Source organism: Zosterops lateralis (genome assembly GCF_965231275.1).
Source record: "Zosterops lateralis genome assembly, chromosome: 22".
NCBI lineage: Eukaryota > Metazoa > Chordata > Aves > Passeriformes > Zosteropidae > Zosterops > Zosterops lateralis.
This window is the reverse complement of record NC_139782.1, coordinates 7,874,276-7,894,272: the sequence shown is the minus strand read 5'-3', so window position 1 is coordinate 7,894,272 and position 19,997 is coordinate 7,874,276. Positions and strand designations below refer to the sequence as shown.

General features: G+C 47.5%; 2 protein-coding genes across 6 annotated transcripts in view; one reads left to right on the top strand and one right to left on the bottom strand.

The window, feature by feature from the left end:
• The window catches only part of CASZ1 (castor zinc finger 1), a gene marked incomplete at its 3' end in the record, with an annotated part of 102,125 nt that extends 92,890 nt beyond the window's left edge, over positions 1–9,235 (top strand). For all 5 annotated transcript variants that reach the window (XM_083876829.1, XM_083876826.1, XM_083876827.1 and 2 more), the window contains one exon: positions 4,652–9,235. In XM_083876829.1, coding sequence (XP_083732955.1) covers positions 4,652–5,907 — 1,256 coding nt within the window. The remainder of the gene's footprint in view (positions 1–4,651) is intronic.
• Positions 9,236–17,626: 8,391 nt separating this feature from the next.
• The window catches only part of PEX14 (peroxisomal biogenesis factor 14), a 68,801-nt gene continuing 66,430 nt past the window's right edge, over positions 17,627–19,997 (bottom strand). Inside the window, exon 9 of the mRNA XM_083876603.1 lies at positions 17,627–19,481. Coding sequence (XP_083732729.1) covers positions 19,016–19,481 — 466 coding nt within the window. The 3' untranslated portion in view covers positions 17,627–19,015. The remainder of the gene's footprint in view (positions 19,482–19,997) is intronic.

The window sequence follows — 19,997 nt, the reverse complement described above, 5'->3', positions numbered from 1 at the left end:
GTCTATTTTAATACTGATTTAAAAATACAAACCAGGGCTGTGGGCCCCTTCTGTACTTGGCATTTCCTCTGGTACCTCTTTGTATTTCCTCAAGCAGCATCCAGAGTCAGGCACTTTACTGTAGTGGTGAAGTACAACAGCAGATAGGACATACAAGGGAGTGAAACCTATCACATCTTCAGAAAGTAGCATCTAAAAGCAGCTCACTGAGCTTCCTTCCTCACCCAAAAACTCTTGTTCCACTTTGTGCAATTGCACAGAGCAGACCCCCTTCATCCCCTCTTTTGGGAAGTAAGTTCCTGCCCTGTTTGCCAGAATTGTGCAGAGCCATCTCCCCCTGCCCTGCATTACAGGGTCAGCTTGTCAGGAGTCAGATACCTGGTAGGAATTCTAATGACCAGGATCTCTCAGCTGTCCTTCCCAGGGTTAAGTGGGATATTCTGCATAGGCTGCCTCAGTCTGCTTTAATTCCATACACATTTTCCTGGTTTTCTTTCCCACCCCGGATAAAGGCCATCACAGCACAGTCACATTGTAGGAGCACTGCTGGCTCCTGGCGTTGGCCCCACAACATTATGGCACCTCCAGAGAGTTCTGGTGGGGCAGTGGCTCCTGGCACTCTCTTGTGTGTCAGCAGTGGCTCCAGTGCTAGTGCTCCAGGGAGGGAGCAGCTCCACCACCCCCAGTGCTGGAGCACCCTCACAGCTGTTAACTGAAGCAGGCAGCAGCCCTATAGATAAAAAAGGACCAAAATGGCCAGATGAATCCAGAATTTCCTGCCTGGAAGCCTGTGTCTCTTCCCCCATACCATAAAGCCACCTTACCTCCTGCAGAGACAACTCTCCTCTTCCTGGTGCTGTCAATTCCTCACCTTCTGTTTCTTCTCTGTTACAGTTCTGTTCCATACATTTGTGAATGTATTTTCCATTTTCATCATATTGCTTCTGCTCTTGGGTTCTCATTTCAGTTTTTTTTGTTTCTTGTTTTGTTTTTATTTTTTGTGTGTATGTTTTTTTTTCTTTTTGTTTTGGTTTTGTTTTATCGTTTTTTCTTTTCTTCTTTTTTTCTTTTTTTTTTTTTTTTCTCCTTTCTTTTTTTCTCTCCACATTCTCCAGGCTGCCTGGTTCCTTCTACCGCTACCGCTGCTGCCGATGATGCAACCCACACTGCACCACAACCTCCACCACCATCTCTGCCTCCATCTTTCTCACAAGCCCTGCTTAGGTCTCCCCTTCCCAGCCTCCCCTATCTCTTCTCTCCATCTTGTCTCTCATACTCGTTGCTCAGTGCCACCCTGGGAGCCAGCAGAGGCATTGTCATGCCTGCCGCCAGCACCGCTGGGTTTGCGCCCATCGTTGCCACTCCACCTCCAGTAAAAAGTGACGTTCCCTTAGTGCAGGATGCAGCAGGTAACACTTCTTTGCTTTCTCTCTGTGTCCTGTGCCCAGCTCCATCCCCACTCACCCTGCCCGTGTTTTTTTTTTTCTCTGCACCTTTGGGTTGTTAGAGCAGCAAAGGTCACTCGGTGCCTTATCAGATGTTTTCCATCCATGCCTGCTCTTTTTCCTTGCTGACACAGTAACCAAGGGGAACCAAACCACAGCCAACCATTCACAGATTTTTTTGGATGGGTAACTGAGAGCAATTGCCACCAATTCCTAACTATGAGAAAAACCTAACAAACTCACAGTTAAAATGCATTTTTAGTGTCTTGGCAGACTCAAAGTGGACACAGAGCAAACTTTTGCTCATGTGGCATTAAATGGGACTTGGACTTCTTGGTTAGATCTTCCAGGCCACCCAAGGCAGTGCCTGCCATAGTGTGCTGCACTCATCCCAGCAGGTCAATGTCTGATGGGGTACCCAGGTCCTGTGTTTCAATTGATCTTGCAAACTTCATATGAAGCCACAAAGTTCAGGGGTACCTTCCCAGGATGAGGAATGAAGCCCAGGCAGTGTCACATAATGATATCAGCAGACAGGTCAAGCTGTTTCTCACACTCGTTATTTATATCTGCTCTAATCAGCTGCAGAAAATGCAGATAGATTTCAGTTTTAAGCAGCCACGATCCCATGTGTGACTAAGATCAGAGATGTCTCAGGCTGGATATTCTCATTCCATCTGGGAATGGCTTTTAGGGCGTGTCTCATTTTTGGCTTCTTTTCCCGACTCCTAGCTCTTTTCTAGTTAATTAAGGACATCTTTGTGCTTAAAGTTCACACTTATGAGGCTTCTGGCAGCCTACAAATGTCCCAGTCATTCTTCCTGCCAGTTTTAGTAATATGTAAATCTGAGGTCAACGGTTGGGAGTGTGGCTGGAGGACCAACTTCAGGTTTCCCACTCCAGTTCATAGGTTTTTCTCAAGGGACTTGTCAGGAGAAGGATCCTTGCTTTGTCCAGAGGAGTGTGTGCCAATTAACAACATTCACAAGAAACTCTGTCTCTGCTTCTCTTTTAACTGAATTGCATGCAGCCCAAAACATTTTAACCTTGTGCTGTGCTTCCTCTAATCAAATATTTTTAACTGTCTTTTGTTCTTACCTTGGTATAGTTTGGTGAATGCTGACAGTATTAGTGGTTAAAGAAATAAACGTATGGAAAACACCATTGAGACTTGGTGGAGATCACATCCATTGAGGCTTGTGATCTTCCACAGGGTGCAGGGACTGAACATTGGCAAAAGAGGAGAGTGCACCAAGGTGTCATCTCTCTTCATTATGCCCTTACTCCAAAAGTTTGCCTGTATGACAAAACAGAATTGGTTTTCAACTAAAGTTTTAAGCACATCTGTTTGAACTATCTTAAAAGCTGTGTACATACAGAGTTTTAAACAGGTCAGATTTAAATTCTACTTATTTCCCATCCAGAGCCTTTTCTCCAAAATGGGTTATCCCATATTCCTATCCAAAAACAGGCAATATGAGCATTTATTAATTAATGCTAAGGAACTTGATGGTTTGAAAAAAAACTATTAAATTTAATTTACATTTTATTAAAAGGAGTTAATCTGGACAGCAGTGACTTGTCGAGGCACCGCTGCACTCACATGAGTTGGCTGGGAGTGAAGAACTGCATTTTACAATACCAGATGTTTAGGGGGGAGCAGAGAGTAAATTGGTCACAGATTCTGTAGTTAGGAGCCTGCCAATTTCAAATCTCCAGTGACAGAAAGTTATTCTTTCACTGGTAGCTGGTTAAATCAGCCTCAGCGTGCAGTTTCCACTGTGTCACTCAGATGGTCTCACCATGGATGGCCTGAGCTGGTGTCCAGAGTCTGAGCACAAGAGCCATTAATTAACAAATGGTGCAGAAAAACCTTTTGTTCTTTGCTTTTCCCACAAACTGTACGGCCCAGGCACGTGGGAGGGGAGGTTCCTGCCACCACTCCCACTGGCTTGTGTGGGAGGTTTCCTTCAGTGGGCACCACCTTCTCTGGAAGGGTGGTCCCCGAGGGGTCAGCACCTGTAAAGGCTGTGCTCTGCCAGGAGGGAAGTGATTCTGCACTGACTGTCCCTTCAGTCTCCCAGACAAGGATGCAGACTGCACTGTGTGTCACAAATTGTGCCTCTTTTAAGAAGGTGGCAGTTCCAGCAGGAAGAGAGTCAAAAAAGCCATTACGTGTTAGTTGCGAGCTATAATTTCTAATTACACTCGCAGTTCTGCACCTGGTGAGAAATTCTTGCCTCCAACTTTGTCTGTGCTGCATGTTGATACTGGAGATTGTGGGTTGATTCTGGAAACAGCAAGCAGAGGAGAAAATAAGTTAATAGATACGTTGAGGTCGAGTCCTTGATGTCAGTGTGATCCTAGGGGACATGAGCACCAGCCAGTTATGCTGGCCCTGTGAATCAAAGTGGAAGATAGATGAGGGATCTTTATTTATACTAGGGGCATTGTGGAATTTTTGAGACCCAAGGGAATGCTGCAGAACTGGTATTTTCTCTCAGAGTCCACTGGCTAGTGATGATGAGAATTAGCCCCATTGAACATCTGTCCATCTGTCTTTCTAAGTGCACTCATTGTGATATGTGGGCTCATTACAGTGAGGGATGTTGCAGTCTCCTGGCCAAAGTCCATCCTGTTTCTATAAATTCCACCCCCTCCCGTTGCAGTTTTAATCACGCATGGGATCTTCCTTCACTTCCTGCCTGTCCTTGGCAATTGTAGTGTATTACAAGAGCCTAGGTAGGGGAAATCAGTGCACACGTACAAGCTTTTAACACACTGCAACTCTCTTTACCACTCCAGTGAACTGCAGTAACACACCTCAGTCCTTGGACTGGAACAAGGCAGCTCCTCCTTATTAAAGTCTGATTTGAGGAAAATGGGACTAGAGATTAATTAAGAAGCAAGAGAAACTGTGAAAATAGCAAACCAGAGGAGCAACAGTTAATATTTGTACAAGATCAGGTTTGCCCGAGCAACAATCAGAGAGGAGGCAGGATATGCTGAAAACTGAGGAAGGGATGTCCAGCAGGCATCAGCTCGCCCAGGGTCTGGAGATCAGGCTCCCTTAGAGCTCGAGGGACGAGCTGCGGGGTGGGAACAGTTGCAGCATTGTGTCTTGGCAAACACAGAGCTTGCCAGGACGGCTGGGAGATGGAGAGACCTGGCTGTCAGCAACACCGCTCTGCGCTTTCTCTCCTCAGGGAACACCATCACTATGCCAACTGCCTCGGGGGCCAAGAAGCGTTTCTGGATTATTGAGGACATGTCCCCGTTTGGCAAGCGCCGCAAGACCGCGTCCTCACGCAAGATGCTGGATGAAGGGATGATGCTGGAGGGATTTCGGCGCTACGACCTCTACGAGGACTGCAAGGACTCCAGCTGCCAGTTCTCTCTCAAGGTTACCCACTACCACTGCACACGGGAGAACTGCGGCTACAAGTTCTGTGGCCGCACCCACATGTACAAGCACGCCCAGCACCACGACCGCGTCGACAACCTGGTATTGGATGACTTCAAACGCTTCAAGTCTTCACTGAGTTGTAACTTCCCAGACTGTCAGTTCTCTGGCAACAGCACACACTTCCACTGTCTGCGCTGCGGCTTCCGCTGCACTGACAGCACCAAGGTGACAGCCCACCGCAAGCACCACGGCAAGCAGGACGTCATCAGCGCCGCCGGCTTCTGCCAGTTCAGCTCCAGCGTGGACTGCGAGGTGCCCGACTGCAAGTACAAACTCAAATGCTCCCACTTCCACTGCACCTACCCTGGCTGCAAGCACACCGTGGTGGGGATGTCGCAGATGGACTCGCACAAGCGCAAGCACGAGAAGCAGGAGCGAGGGGAGCTGCCTGCCATCTCTCCCGGCCCCGAGGGCCTTGCCCACTCCACTCTTGAGTATGATATCCAGAACTCTTCCATCAACCTGGACAGTTCCCTCAACCTCAGCACTGACAACAACAGCTCCCTGTTCTTCCTGCAGAACGCGGCTGGCGTGGGGCTCAGTGACTCCCTGGACCTCAGCAAGAAGCAGGCAGAGGCCAGCGAGGGCCCGTCCCCCAGCAGAGCCGGGGCCGCGCCGCAGGACACGGGGACGGGGGCGCCCGGCTCTGCCGACGTGGAGGACGAGGACGACTCTTCCCAAGAGGATGAAGAGGACGATGAGGAGGAGATGAATGAAGAAGAGGAGGATGATGAAGAGGAGGATGACGATGATGATGATGAGGAGGATGAGGAGGAGGAAGACCTGAACACGGATTCTGAAGAATCGCTGCCAGACCCTGAAGGCCTGGCCACTAAAGAAGATGGAGAACCAGAGGAGGGTGCTTCTTCCACAGACCATGGCGATGCTTCCAGGCCACAGGGCGAGCCAGCCCTCACTCCAGCCCCAGCTCCTGCCCCTGCTCCAGCTCCGGCTGCTGCCTCAGCCTCCACCGCTGCTCCAGCAGCTTCTCCTTAATCCTACAGACAGCAACGGCAGTGGTTTGGTTTTTCTCTTACACAGAATTACTAAGAGGACCCCATACGAGGTGAGAACAAAGATGGGGATGGCAAATGAAAAACAAACTCGGTGCCACAAATGAGAGAGAGGAAGGAAGGAAACCTCTGCTCCTCCCCAGGCCCCAGAAGAGATTGGTTGGCAGCAGGACTGGTGCTGCATCACTCCATTCATTCTACAGATCCCGGAACAAGGGGGCAGGATGCAGCAGAAAATACCCTTTATTTGGGTAAAAATATGAACCCTGAGGGTATCTGCTGCTTTTCCTTGCTCCCTGCACGGTGTGTGGGGCCTGTGCCCATCTGGGGACCCTTTTTTATGGGTGGGGCTCTATCCCCCCAATTTTCTTTCTGGGTTTTATTTTTCTATGTTTTCAGTTGTACGATAATAATAATAATCTCCACTTCTTGGAGGGGGGTGGGTGGGAACAAGAGGTAATGAATTTTACAAATATATATTTGTGTGTGTGTCTCTCTCTATATAATGTACACACACACACACATATATAAAATTAAAGGAATTGGTGTCACAAAGACAAGTAGCTCAGCTTTTGCCAGTGGGAAGGAGGGGGTGAGGAGTGTGCTCTCTCTCTCTCCACCCTTCCCCCTTCTTTCTCCAGCATTAAATGGCATCAGACAGCCAGGGTGGGAGTGGGTATTTATTGTCACATAAATGAGGATGCATTAATGAATGAGCAGGGGTGGGAATGGGACACTCCTCTGTTCTTCCAGATCCTTTTTACTGTTAATGATAATAATTTTGAATGCTATTTATATTGTAAAACTTTCTCAGTCTACACTTTCTCTGTAGGACACCTCTCCTCATCCCTGCTGTTCTGACTGTAGGGATTTAGCTGAAGTAACCTGGGAAGAACACAGCAGGCAGTTTAAAGGGTCTGTCACACTGGAGGACTGGGGTTACTCTGCCATCCAGTTCCATCTCATCCCAACTCCTAGGTGCTTCCTCTCTGCGGAGGGCGAGGCGTTTTTGTGGTGCTTCAGTATCCCCATCTCAGGAGGCTGAGCTGCCCCTGCCCGGTGGTGCAGCACAGGGAGCACCAAGCTGGCACAGGAGCACTCCAAGCTGGCACAGGAGCACTCCAAGCTGGCACAGGAGCGTCCTGGTCACTCACAGAGCCTTGAGAAAGGGCCCTGCCCTGCCCCAGGCAGCCTGATCAGGACAGGCCCAGTCCCCAGGCCCTGGTCCCAGCCCTGTGCTGCCAACGCCAGCCTGTGATGGACACAACTCTCAGGGGACTCTGGCAGGGCTGAGCTCAGCTCTGGGGAGGGACAGCCCAGCTCTGCAGCAGGACCTGGCTCTGGCAGGCGCAGACCCTGCTGCAGCCCCACAGCCCAGAGACCTGGGGAGGTGCCCCCCAAGAATTGCTGCAGGTCTGGGCACCCCTGGACAGGTCGGGCTGAGGGCTTGGGCATCAGCAATTGCCACTGCACTGTGCTGGGACCTGCCACCTCCAGCAGCTCGGGCTTTCCCTGCTCCCAAAGCTCTTCCCTGCTCTCTTTTCCTGGCCTGGTCTGGGAGCTCACACTACAGGACACTGTCCCAGACTCTGGCAGGAGCGACAGTAGCTGTTTGACCCCAAATCCTTGCCTGAGCCTGAAAGGGCTTGTCTACACACACCAGGGCACCAGAAGGACTTGTATGAATTAATTGTGATAGTTATTTTGGTGCCAGTTTTAAAATGTACCAGATTAATCCGCGCTTTGTCCTTTTTAAAAAAGAAAAAAAAAATCTTTTTTTAATACCATGCAGGCACCCTCTCCCCTCCTCAGCTCCATGAGCACTTCAGCTCTAAGGGATCCCTAGGATTTGTTTTCACCCTGAACAGATAAAGGCCTCATGAAGTTTAGGTTGCTAATTTTTTTTTTTTTTTTTTTTGTTATTTCCCTAAGGAACTGGTGCAGATCAGGTCTGATTTATAAACAAGCAGCTCAGCTGTGTAAATGTGGGGACAGAATGTTCAGCTAATGTTTCAAAAGGAAAGGAAAAAAAAAAAGTTGTACAGTATTTTTCCTGTAAAGGTTATTACTATATATAGAACAAAAGAGAAACCACCAATGCCAAGGGGTGGAGGGGGAGGTGTCACCTGCCTTCTGGATAGCCCTTACATATGGTTAATTTTGTGCAATTTTTTTTCTCCTTTTTTTTTTTTCTCTCTCTCTCTTTATTTTTCTTTTTTTTTTTTTTTTTTTTTTTTTTTTTTTTTTTTTTTTTTTTTTTTTTTTTTTTTTTCCTCTTTCAATGTAGTGTATGTTTGTAGGGGTGGCAGGGGAGGGGGGGCCTTAATGCTGTGGTTTGAGGCTGACTTCACACTCCCAGCACTGACCGGACCTGCACGATTCCGAACTCTAACTTGAATTTTGTAGAGATGAAACAAATGAAAACAAATGAAATATTATCACTAGTTTGTAGTTTATTTAATTCTTTGGAGTTCTTTTCCTCTATCAGCTATTTGTGTGGCTTTTATTTTTATAGGGATTTTTTTGTTGTTGTTTGTTTGTTTTTGTTTTGTTTGGTATATCCCCTGCCCTCAGCTGTGTGTTTCCTAGCACAACCCCATTCTTGAATAGGATGAAGCTCACGTTCCTGGGGCAGGATGATGGAATGATGCCCTGGAATTTCTCAAAATGGGATGGGGCAAAAAGATTTTACTTTACTAGCATTTGCTGCAGGTTCTGTACTTGTACATTTTCCCTGTGTTCAGCTACTTAGATAGTATGGTGATGGGCTCCAGGAGGAATCCTTAGATTAACACAAGCCACATCTTGCAAAGCAGATGTGATTATTTTGTACCGCCAAAATCAACAGGATCTCTGTCAGTGACTGTGGGAGAGGACCAAGCCCTCCTGGGAGCGTGTCCTGCCCGGAGACACAGAGCCAGGGGTGACCAGAGGGTTTCCTTGGGCCACTCTGCCCCTGCTCCTGGGAACCTGCACTGTCACACGGGGTTTGGCCTCTCCCCTGTCACATCTCACCAGACTCCACGGACTGAGTCACTGCACAAGAGTGGGGAAAGCAGAAGTGTGTGGAGGAAGGGGTGAGAGGTGTCCAGTGGCTCTGGCAGTGCTGGACAGAGGATGCCCCATCCCAGGAGCAGCCGGGTGGGCCCCGAGTCGCTCGTCCCGTGGGGCTGAGTGTGCCAGAAGGGCCCATGTTTATCTATGCACACCATTTTCTCCCCCCAGGCATCCTACTTCTCCCTGACATCTCAGCCCTTCTCCCAGACTTCTGTCAGCTCTTCTGCAGGAGCTGGTGCAGGGGATGAGAGTTCTTTCCCAGCAGGCGACTGCTAAAGGTGCCCCCTGGGCAGGGCCTGGCCCCAGGGAGGGTCCAGTGGCCACCTGGCCAGCCTGACCCCGTCCTTCTCCCAGTCCTGTTCCTGTAACTCTTACACTGTCTCTCTTTGCAACAACAACAAAAGAAAGTTGAACCCGACTTTTTTATTCTGCCATGTTCAGGCTTTAATTCAGCAAAACCCTTAAGCAGATGACTCTGAGTGGGCCCAGGTTTTAAGCCCGAGCTTAAGTGCTTTTCTGAACAAGGGCCTCAACAGCCCAAGGACCCCATCAGAGCAGGTGGTTTGTCATTCCAAGCTCTCGGATCAATGGGACTGTCTAAAGAATGACCAGAGGAAGAGGGAGATTCAACTGGCTCTATAAGGAGGGGAAAAGAGGAGAGAGGAAATGGAACTATTTTGTCCAAAACAAGATAAAAACCAAACAAAGTAAACCTTGAGGTGGACCCTCCTGATTCTGCTACCATTCACTGCTGAAGAGCAAAACAAAACAAAAAAAAAAAATAAAAACTATTGACTAGATTGTTCATTCTAGCCACAAACTCAACTGGATTAAAGTCTGCGTGGAAGGAATTTTGTAAAGAAAAAAAAATTTCAAAAAAATTTTCCAATGTAGCAAAAAAAAAAAAACAACTTTAAAAAAACAAAAATAAAAAAAAAGACAATGAGGGAGGATTCTAGCCTTTTGTAATATCCATATTGCACACTAGGACTATAAGCCATTGCTAGCTCATTTTGAATTTTAAATGTGTAATTTTATTTTGTTTTGTTGTTGTTTTTTTTCTTTCCATGGGGGAGGGGGGGAAATAAATGCTTGAACCACCAATGCTCTTTTTAATGTTTTATAAATATGTATGTGTATATATATAAATATAAAAATAATATGTATGCACATATATATGTGTGTGTGTATATATCTATATGTATATACATATATATAGATATATAGATATATATATAGGTTTTGAGACAAAAATGCAGAAAGTGAAAAAAAACACCCTAAACAGGATGGTGTGCTCTGATTTACTTGAATCTGGTCTCTTCAGCACCTGCGTTATTAAGAACTGAATATTTTTCCACTTGAATTTAGTGCTATTAGAAATTTAATATATGTGTTTTATTTATTTGATTTTTTTTTTTTTGCATGACTGATGCAAGGTTTGACATTTTCACTCAATAAAAACTGGAAAAAAAACCCCAAAGTTTTAAGTGATCGAGTTGTCTTCTTGCTTGAGGAGATGGTTTATGTTTGTTTCGGGTGTTTGGAAAGCCCAGAAGCCCCTGAGCAGTCACTGCTGCAGCTCCAGTTCTCTGGTGGGAGATGGAGAAGGAATGGAATTCTCTCTGCAGGGACTCTGGTGTGAAGGTTTCCCAGCAGCCCTGAGGTTTTTTTATCTGAGTTACCATCAGGGCCCTTCACAGACATCATGACAGCATGAGCTCATGCTCACACAGATCCACAGCTCACTAAATGGGACATGGAATTAGAGATGTGACTGTTCACATTTTGATTTTTCCCTTCCTACCTTGGCCTCCAAGCTCTGGCTCAGGATTGGGGTCCGTGGTGGAGCTGTTGGGCTGCAACATCCCCCCAGAGCCTCGTGGTGACAGTCAGAGCTCCAAACCAACACTGACTTGACTGTCACTCAAACAAGAGATGAGCAAGAGTGAAATGTCCTGTCTGCATGGAAGGGGTGAGGAGTAGGTGACAGTAGGGGAGGTGCAGAGTAGGACAGGCACTAGATGCCATTTTTTATGAGGAAGTAAGCAGGTTACTTTGAGGGAAAAAAAGGACAAGGGCATGTTCACAGCACTTCTTGTGCTCTAAAGTGGCTGCCCTTGCCAGTCCCAACACGTCTGAGTACTCACACTCTGTGGCAGGTCATTGTACCACTGTACCCAGACATTATTGTGCTGCCTCAGGGGGACCCTCACTTCCCCCACCCCACTCAAAGCTGTCCTGTCACCAGTGAGGCCACAGCCCTGCCATGGACAGCCCAGATCCAGGGCCCTCCTGGCTGGTGCCCTGCCAGCAGCAGGGATTTGTCTGTGCACACATTCCCTGCTGGCGTCAGGCACTGCATGGTGCTCGTCCTGCTGAAGTGCATGTCCAAATGTTCTTGTTTCACCCTTCCCCAGCCACATGTGTGGCTCTTCCCCAACCACATGGAAGCAGCTGGGTCTTTGTGCCTCTCACCCAGGAGCAGCAAAGCAGCGCCTGCCAAGCCTGATGCATTGGAAGCAGCTGCCTCCTTATTAGCAGAGAGGATTAGACTCCTCTCTTTCAAAGCCCCCTCGTTGCTCTGCTGTAGCTCCCAGCCATCCTGTTTTCAGATGTCATTATCTGAACATGTTCCTAATCCAACCTTGGAGCCCAGGGGTTTGTTCTCACTGGAGCTCTGCCCACAGCACATGGAATATTTAAATGGCCGTGTTTCCAGGTGGGGCCAGGGGACATGAACAACACAATCCATTGCTGGAAAGCTTTTGCTGGAATTTGCCTTTTCTCAGTGGGACTCTGACTGGACTTCATAAAGGAAGAATGACACATAAAAGTTGTGAGAGAAGCTGCAAGTTTAACAAATCAAAGTCTGATTATTGCATTGCATTCACTCCAAGCCCTTGCAGGTGGTGACAGTGCAGTCTTGCACCCACAGCCCTGCAACCACTGCCCCTGCACCTGGTGAGCCCTGGGAAGCAGCAGATACCAGGCAAGATCTCTTGTTCTAATGTCAAGACAAAACCTGGGCAGTTGCTGCTGCTGTTGTACTTTGATACCTCAGGCATATCACTGTAATAGCCTCTGAGTCCTCTGTGGCAGACACTGGCACATGGAAATCCAACACTCAGGCTCCAGCCCTCACCTTTTGGGTCTCTGCTGTCTTGAACAAATTCCACCAGTACCTGAAACCTGACAAAACCTACAACTCCTACTTTGAAAAACCAATTCCTACCAAATGGGTGAGGGCAAAGAGGGGGAGAAAGGCACTGAGCACTTGTAGGTACAGGAGGTGCTGGAAGGGATGACAAATTCTTCATGCCAGCACTGGGGCAAGAAGTGGCTCACTGGAGTCCCTCAGACACCTCCTCCCTCACAAGGGTCAGGTCAGAAGATGGGAACAGGGTCCATCCTGCAGGGTGTCCTCACCCCAGTCCTGCCCCTGCCCCTGACGTCCCCAGGCCCATCCTCACTGAGGAAGGGTGGCCAACAGAGGCGGCTTCCCTTCTTCCTTTTGCTCTTTTTTGGCAGGAAAACTCTTAAACAAACAAATGAAGAAACACTGAGGATTTAAGTAAACAGCTGAAGATTAATCTGACAGGCAGACAGAGCTGTTCCCTGCCCCCTTCCCTCCCTTCCCACAGGGCAGTGGCAACCAGCAGCCCCTGCCCTGAGCCCACAGACCCTCCCTGGGGTCCCAGGACACGGACAGGCTCTGCCTGAATGCCAGAGCTCTGCAATGGACACACTGAGCTGGGCACAACTGAGACACTTGGTCTGTGGCCAGAGCCAGCCCTCGGAGGGGAGCAAGTGCCTTCATTCAGTGGCCAGGCACTTTCCCTGCAGGCCACGTCTGGGGAAGAGCCAGCTGTGCCCACAGGACAGCAGGGCTGCAGCTCTGGGCTGTGGCTGACCCTCCCTGCTGTGCCCAGGCCACTCACACAATCCCTGTGCACAGGGTGTCCCCCACATCCCCTCCCCACAGCACAAGGGGGGCACCCACGCCCAGGGGAATCCTGGCACTTCCCCATTTTCCCACTATTTTACACAGATCACCAGGTTTTGCCTGCAGTTTTTAGAATTGCAGGGGGAAAGGAGGCAAGAAAGAGCTGCAGAAGTGGGATATTCCAATTCCAGGCTGCACCAGGCTTGTTCTGGCAAACAGAAGAGCCTGTGAGACAACAGAGAGCCCCAAGCTCCATCTCACACCCAAAACCTGCTGCTGCTGCCAGGGAATTGCTGATATTATTGCAAAAAAGCAGGCAGGTAAGCAGGCAAACAGGCACGCAGAGATGGGACCTGCTGTGGACAGTGAAGGGGGAAGAAAGCAAGGAATAATTCATCTATACAGGAAAGCTGCAGGATTTAGCACCAGTCCTTAGTGCATGCACTAAGTTGAAACTGCCTAAGTAAAGCAAATCTGCTCAAAGAGATGGAAGAATGTCCACCCCAGAATTGCTCTGGTTTAATTAAATCAATTAAAGGAATTAATTTAAGACAGGTGTTACTCAAACTGAGCACTCACAAAACCTCAGCAGTAGCTGTAGAAGCAGAGGTATAAAGTTGGAAGCAGTCTGTGAAGTGTTGGAAAGGAAAGAGCACGAGGAGACAGACGTGATGGAAGGTGAAAGGTGGACACGAGCAGGATGCTGCACAGAACAGCCTTGCCAAGCAGAGGGACTGAGACACAGGCAAGCAGCCTGGCAAAGTGACAGGAAGAGAAAGAAAAGGAGGCAACAAAAAAACCCAGTTGTACTTCTCGATCCTCTGAATCAGCCCTGCCCAGCCAATCACCTTCTCACACAGGAGACATAGTCCCAAAGAAAAGCAAGTATTTCACCTAAACCAATGAAAAATACAGTGCCACCCTCCTGTTCCTCTTCAGGCTGTTCTTGCAGCCAGCATCATAAAATATCTCTCATTATTTGCACAAATATAGAAGAAACAAAATCAAATCCTGAAGGAGGAATTCCTTCAGCAGATGTAGAAAAGGAGGGCTTGGTACAAAAACAGGGTGTTGTTCTAGGAGCCCCATACTGTAAGTAATCCCTGAGCAGTCCTTGCAAAGCATTTGGGGAGATTTTTAGCCCTAAAGACACTTTACAGAAATAAATTGTAATTGAGTTTTAATAATCTTCCCCTTTTCAGAAAGGGCCTGACAGATGCTGCCTAGTGCTCACTTCTGCCCCATTTCAAATATTTTTACCTTATTTGGATGAAATATATTATTTTTCTAAAGAAAGGAGGTTGGGTTTTGGGTTGTGTTTTTTTTTTTTCTTTTCCAAAGAGATGGTTTTCCCTTCGTCCAGCTGGTGCCTTTATTAGGTTAGTGCTTGCTCCCTTTTGGGGATGGGATTTTTTTTTTTCCCTGATCTGGGACAGACCATGCCAGCCCCTCAATCTAAAAGTGTGCAGCTTGTACTGCACAGCAAGTGGAGAAGTCAGGCCCTGATCTCCATCTTCCCTGATACCCAAAACCCACCCAAAGTACATTTCCATGTTCACATTCTTTTTAAGAGTGTAAGAAGTGCTGAGTGCCACCCTTTCACCAGCACAACACGTGGACACAGCTCCAAAGGTGCCTATCCGGGCTGACTCCTGGGGATAAGACAATAAAAGGGAAAATGGAGAAAGCTAGAAGCTCTCTCCTGCACCCTTAGGTAAATAATTTCCCTTGTTTCACTTTCCAGCACCCCTGTATTTATGTTTCTAATCCCTGGAGATCAACCCTTTTTTTTTTTTTTTTTGCTTTGCACTTGCATAGCACCCAATGGTATGAGAGGGCTGGAAAACTCACAGCTCAAGCTCATCATCAGTTTTTGGTGTGCAGGTTCACCAACCACAAACAATTACACTAAGCACCACCATAGAGAAAGGGCCTTCCAAAGCTTCCTGTGTCAAAGCCCCAGGCAAACACTTAGATCTCCACTGCTGCTGCTGAGGGGTTTAATCAAGCATGGAGACCTTGACTTCAACAAAACAGGTTTGCAACAAAATGTTGCTGTGGGCCTGCTGCCTGAGCCTTTGTTTTCCCCAGGCACAGGAAAGGCAAGGAGCCTCTGCTCCTGCAGCAAGTTCTGCAAATGCCAGAGCAGACACCACCTGGGCTTCTCCACGCTCCAACACAAACCACAGTTTTCCCACCTGCACACACCAGGATGGACCTTCTGACAAACCTTCCTCCCCTTAACAAAATTAAGAAAGAAGAGTTATAAAAGAGTGCTTACTTGCCAAAAGAACCCGAGCTGCAGCAAGGAAAAGGCAGATCCAAGTGTGTCTCAGAGCAGTTGAGGTGCTGGGCAGCTCCTCACTCCCACCCGCACAGCCCCAGTGTGCTGAGCTCAGTGAAAAGGGCTGGGGCTCTCACTCCAGGGCACAGAGTTCATGGGGCTGGGGGTTGTACAAGCTGCAGGACCTTATACAACATCTGGTTCCCAAAGGTGCCTTTCTCAGCAACTTGTCTGTGTCACAGCTCTGTGTCTATCAGCCAGTATTTACCACCACCATGTGTGAAATCCACTTACCAGTAAATTTTTTTAAATTATTCTTCCTGCTTTTGACAAAGACGCACATAGGACCAATTTGGCACATCTGAGGGTAAGGGAGGTTGGAGGGAGATGACCAGGAAACAAATCTCTTGACTCTTTTCCCCTTTTGAGTAGCCCCCATTTCTCCTGCAGCTATTGAAAATGGAGGTTTTATATTTTCAAATTACTGGGAAGTACCAGTCTGATATTGTTTCCTCTAGGAGAAAGCACAGGGTCACAGGAGTTGACTGAAACGTGTGCAGATGACACGGAAGAAGCTCCCTTCACTTGGTTTTTATATGCTATTAAAGACCTATAGAAACCATGTTAGGAACCCACTGAGCTCAACCCTCTGGTGTGTTGTTGTTCTTCCTGTGTAAAACAGAGTAAAAATAGAGTACACAGTAAAACAGCACTAGAATAAGCCAGGGAACTGCTGCTGCTGCCTCTGCAGATAAAATGATGCCATTGGCAGTGCCAACAGACCAGAGGGGAAAGTATTTCACAGGGCAGCTGAGCTAAGAAATTTGTCTTAAAATTAAAAAAAAAAAAATTTATATATATATATATATATTAGTAGTCAGGCTACCAGGACCAAAATCTTCTTCCTGCAACTGTTGCTATGGTGGAAAGAGAAGGAACACAACACAGAGGAACAGAACTTGTGATTCATGACTGTACCTGCAGGTTAGAAGGTCTGGCTTCTTCCAAATTCTCTGCTGGTGGGTTGGATCTCTTCAACAAAATACACAAACACCCCTTCAACGGCCAGAGGAACAGTTACATGTTTTAAGCAACAATGGCCTTGATGGGGTTTTGTGGGATCCATCAGGTTGGAGAAAGGAAAATCTTTAGAACTGGCACAATATACAGAAAACCAAGAGAACTGGTAAGGTATTAAGAACAAAAAGTGAATGGACAGAAAAGTGCAGCTAAAGAAAACTGCCTTTTACTCTGCACCAGAAATCCTGAGGTAAATTAATTGAACAGTGGCAACATGGAGGAAAAGGGGGGAAAAATCAACCCGCAGGGATACTTGTACTATAAACCCTGTAAGTCACTCTGCAAGGCACATACCTCAGCAACGTATTTTCCACATTTCACCAACTGCTGTTGTCCAGGCACTTTCTATTTTCAAGACCTTCTATGTATATAAAATGTATACAGGCAGGACAATACTTTTTCCTCACATCCCTGTGTTGTTGTGTTTTCTCTTCACAAGGATTCCTGGCTTGGAGAAATGAAAAGTGTCATGTCTTAAGAAAAGCCTTTCTTTTTAAACACTTTCAAATTTGCCCTGTTTTAGCTAAACGTGACGTTCTTTGTGAACGTTAAACAGTGGAGAGAGAGACTGAGAGGGAGAGAGAGACACACACACACACTCACTCACTCCTGGGGAAGATATTCGTCCATTTAAGGCATGAGAAATCATCACATTCAGCAGCAGGTCTAAATACAGTAATATGAAGGTCCCTTTCACTCCCCCGAGCAGGAAAATGTCACTGTGTACCAGACACCCAAATACTTGGGAATCAAGTAAATCCCTCTCTTTTCAGAAGGGAGCCAAATCCTTCTGTTGAACAATGATGGATCTGTAGTAGCTACAATTTCCTTGCTGCACACCATCTCCTTCGGTGGCTTCTGGGACTGGGATGGCAGGGTTAGACCAGTCATGGGATCCAGCACAGCATTCCCTCCTGGAGATAAGACTGAGGGGCCATGGGATATCTCACAGCTCCCTTCAGCACCTCCTGCTGCTGGTGGAAGGAGCAGGAGGCAGCATTATTCCACACCCTGCAGAGCCTCCTGCTGGGAGCAGAGGCACAGAATAACTGCACTGCCCTCACCGGGGGTGACCCACCCTCTGCCCCATCGGAGACAGCACAGCATTCCCGGGCTCCCAGAGCTGTTTGTAGTGTACCTCACACTGCTCTTACACCACTGCCTCCTGCTGACAGTGCCTAGGACTGGAGCAGTCAGAAAACCAACCACAAACATCCTTTGGAAAACACTTTAAAAGGACCAGATTTCTGTAACCATCCCTTTCCCGTCCCCTGACCACCCTACATGTGTGTTTCTCCCAAAAAATAAGAGCCACGGTAATCCAGTAATAGCCTGGTGTTAAATAGTGGTAACTCATATTTATTACAATTATATACAATCATATTTTATATTTGAAATCTATACATGATCACACAGACGAGCACACTTGCTTGGTGAGGACAGTGAGACTCAGTTGTTACAAGAATTGCTCTGCTAAGATGCTCTGATGCAGTGAATAGTATCATTGGACACCACCATTTTACCAGCTGCAAACACAATGCTGCAAATGAGAGGTTTAAAATTCACTGGTTTGTGTACGGCCCAACGGGGCAAAAAACAAGGCTGGACTGGGCAAGAAGGGCCAGTGGTTAAACCTCAGAACTGGAGCTGTTCTCTCTGCTAGAGAGACTGCTTTGCTGAAGCAGGTGCCTGTCAGTGGAGAGGTACCATTTATGTTCATTTTTCTTCTCATTTAGGGAGGAAAAAAAAGGCTAAAAACCATTGTAAATATTCAGAATTAATCAACTGTTTCAGCATCTGATTTCACCCCATTCGTTCATTCATTTATTCATTCAGGGCAGCTGTAAATGAAATATAAGATGTCAAAAACTGATGTGAGCTCCTTGTCTTTGGAGGACGAAGGGTAATAACTGGGATGAGTGGAGTCAACTTCTTCTAAAGCCTTTTACTGGGGAGCAACCATCACCAAAGCCACCTGTTCTCATGGATTTTACTGTGGCCACAACACCTGGACTTGGTGTCTACCACCAGGCCACTCTGATGAATGTAAGCATGCGGGGTGGAAACAGCATTCTTTGGACCCCACAGAAATTTAGTGTTTTTACATGCTAGGTAGTTTCAGCAATTTGAGGCTTGGCATAAGATTTGGAAGAGCCAAGACTGAGATTTTTTTTCTTCTTCTTCTTTTTTTTACCTTTTTTTTCTTTTTTTTCTTTTTTTCTTTTTTTTTCTTTTTTTTTTTTTTTTTCCCAACAGAGTATCAAGTAGTTTGAGAAATAAAACAGGGTTATTTTGGGAAACAGAACTGGTTTGGGCCTTATGTGGGATTAAAGGCTTGTGAAATCAAGGAGCTCAGGACAGACTGGTTTCTGAAATTGGATAGAAGGGCTCTAGGATGCAGCAAGAGGCCAACTGCTTCTGTAAGAGGGCGTATTCTGTAGCTGTGGTGCATGGTAAGGCCATCGGTCTGCCAGCCTGGCAGTGACCCCAGCTCACAGGAACAAGGGCTGGGAGGGGAGAAGAAGCCACTGCCAGACTGCAAAGCCCTGTAGTGAAACAGGGCAATCATGTTGTTCACTGAGCAATCACAACCTTGCTCAAGGTCAATCAAGGGAGAATCACTGCAGGGAATGGTAGCTTTTTCCCTCCACAAAATGGGAGAGGCACTGGGGACAGTGCAGCAGGCTGGGGAAGATGTGCAGCAGCAGCAGCAGCAGCCAGGGTGTCTTAGTCAATCTCATTCTCATTGCTGGCCCCCTCAGGTCTTCGTAGCTTTTCCACCTGCTCATTAATCTGACCATCCCCTCCTCGCCGGTCCTCAGTCTGGACACCCAGACACTCCTCCTCATCCACATGGCTAACATCATCATCCTCATCGTCCTCTTCCTCCTCATCATTCCTCTTGGTCTCCCGTTTCTCCTCCTCCCCCTGCACCTCCATGCGCACCTGGCTGGTGACGTCGATGACGGCCGCGGTGTTCTCCTCCGTGCTGAGCAGGTGGCAGCTCACCTTGGAGCCCTCAGGGCTGTGGTTCTCCTTCACTGGGGAGGACGTGGTGGACTCGTTGCTGACTGGGGAGATGTCGCTGCTGCTGTTGTGGTTGGCAACGACAGGGTTGGAGGGTGAGCTTGGCTTCACTGGGATCTGCCAGGATGGGATCTTGGGAGCTGAAGGGGAGGGAGGGAACTGCCTCCTTGGGGAGGAGAAGAGGGAAAGAAAAGGAAAGAAAGGGGCTTTTATTTTAAATATTGAGGGGTTTCAGCAAGGCTGAAACTCTTTGCCATAAATGAGCAAAACCAAGGCCACTTCACTTCTCCAGAGAGATTCTCAAAGTGCTTTACAAGCACTCAGCAATCGAGCCTGTACACAAGGAAAACATCCCAGCTGGGCAGTCTGAAGTACTAAAATGATCCGATTTGGCCAATTTTAAAAAGTAAGCTAGCACTCAGGAATACTGCCTGTGAAAAGACATGGGTGTCCCTTTATAAGACAATTACTAATTAATTGGTAGAGAGAATTCCCACTGGAGCAAGAAATCAGACACGCCAAGTGCCTGAGCCAGGGAATTTCACCACCTGGCTCTCACCTCACTGTGATCCACCACTGTTGCATCCTGGCTCATTGCAATCCAGAGCCTTTCTCCCAGTCCCAGCACGCACTTTACATGTTTGGGCCAGGCCCTGCCTGCCACAAACTGGTTCAGCTCCTC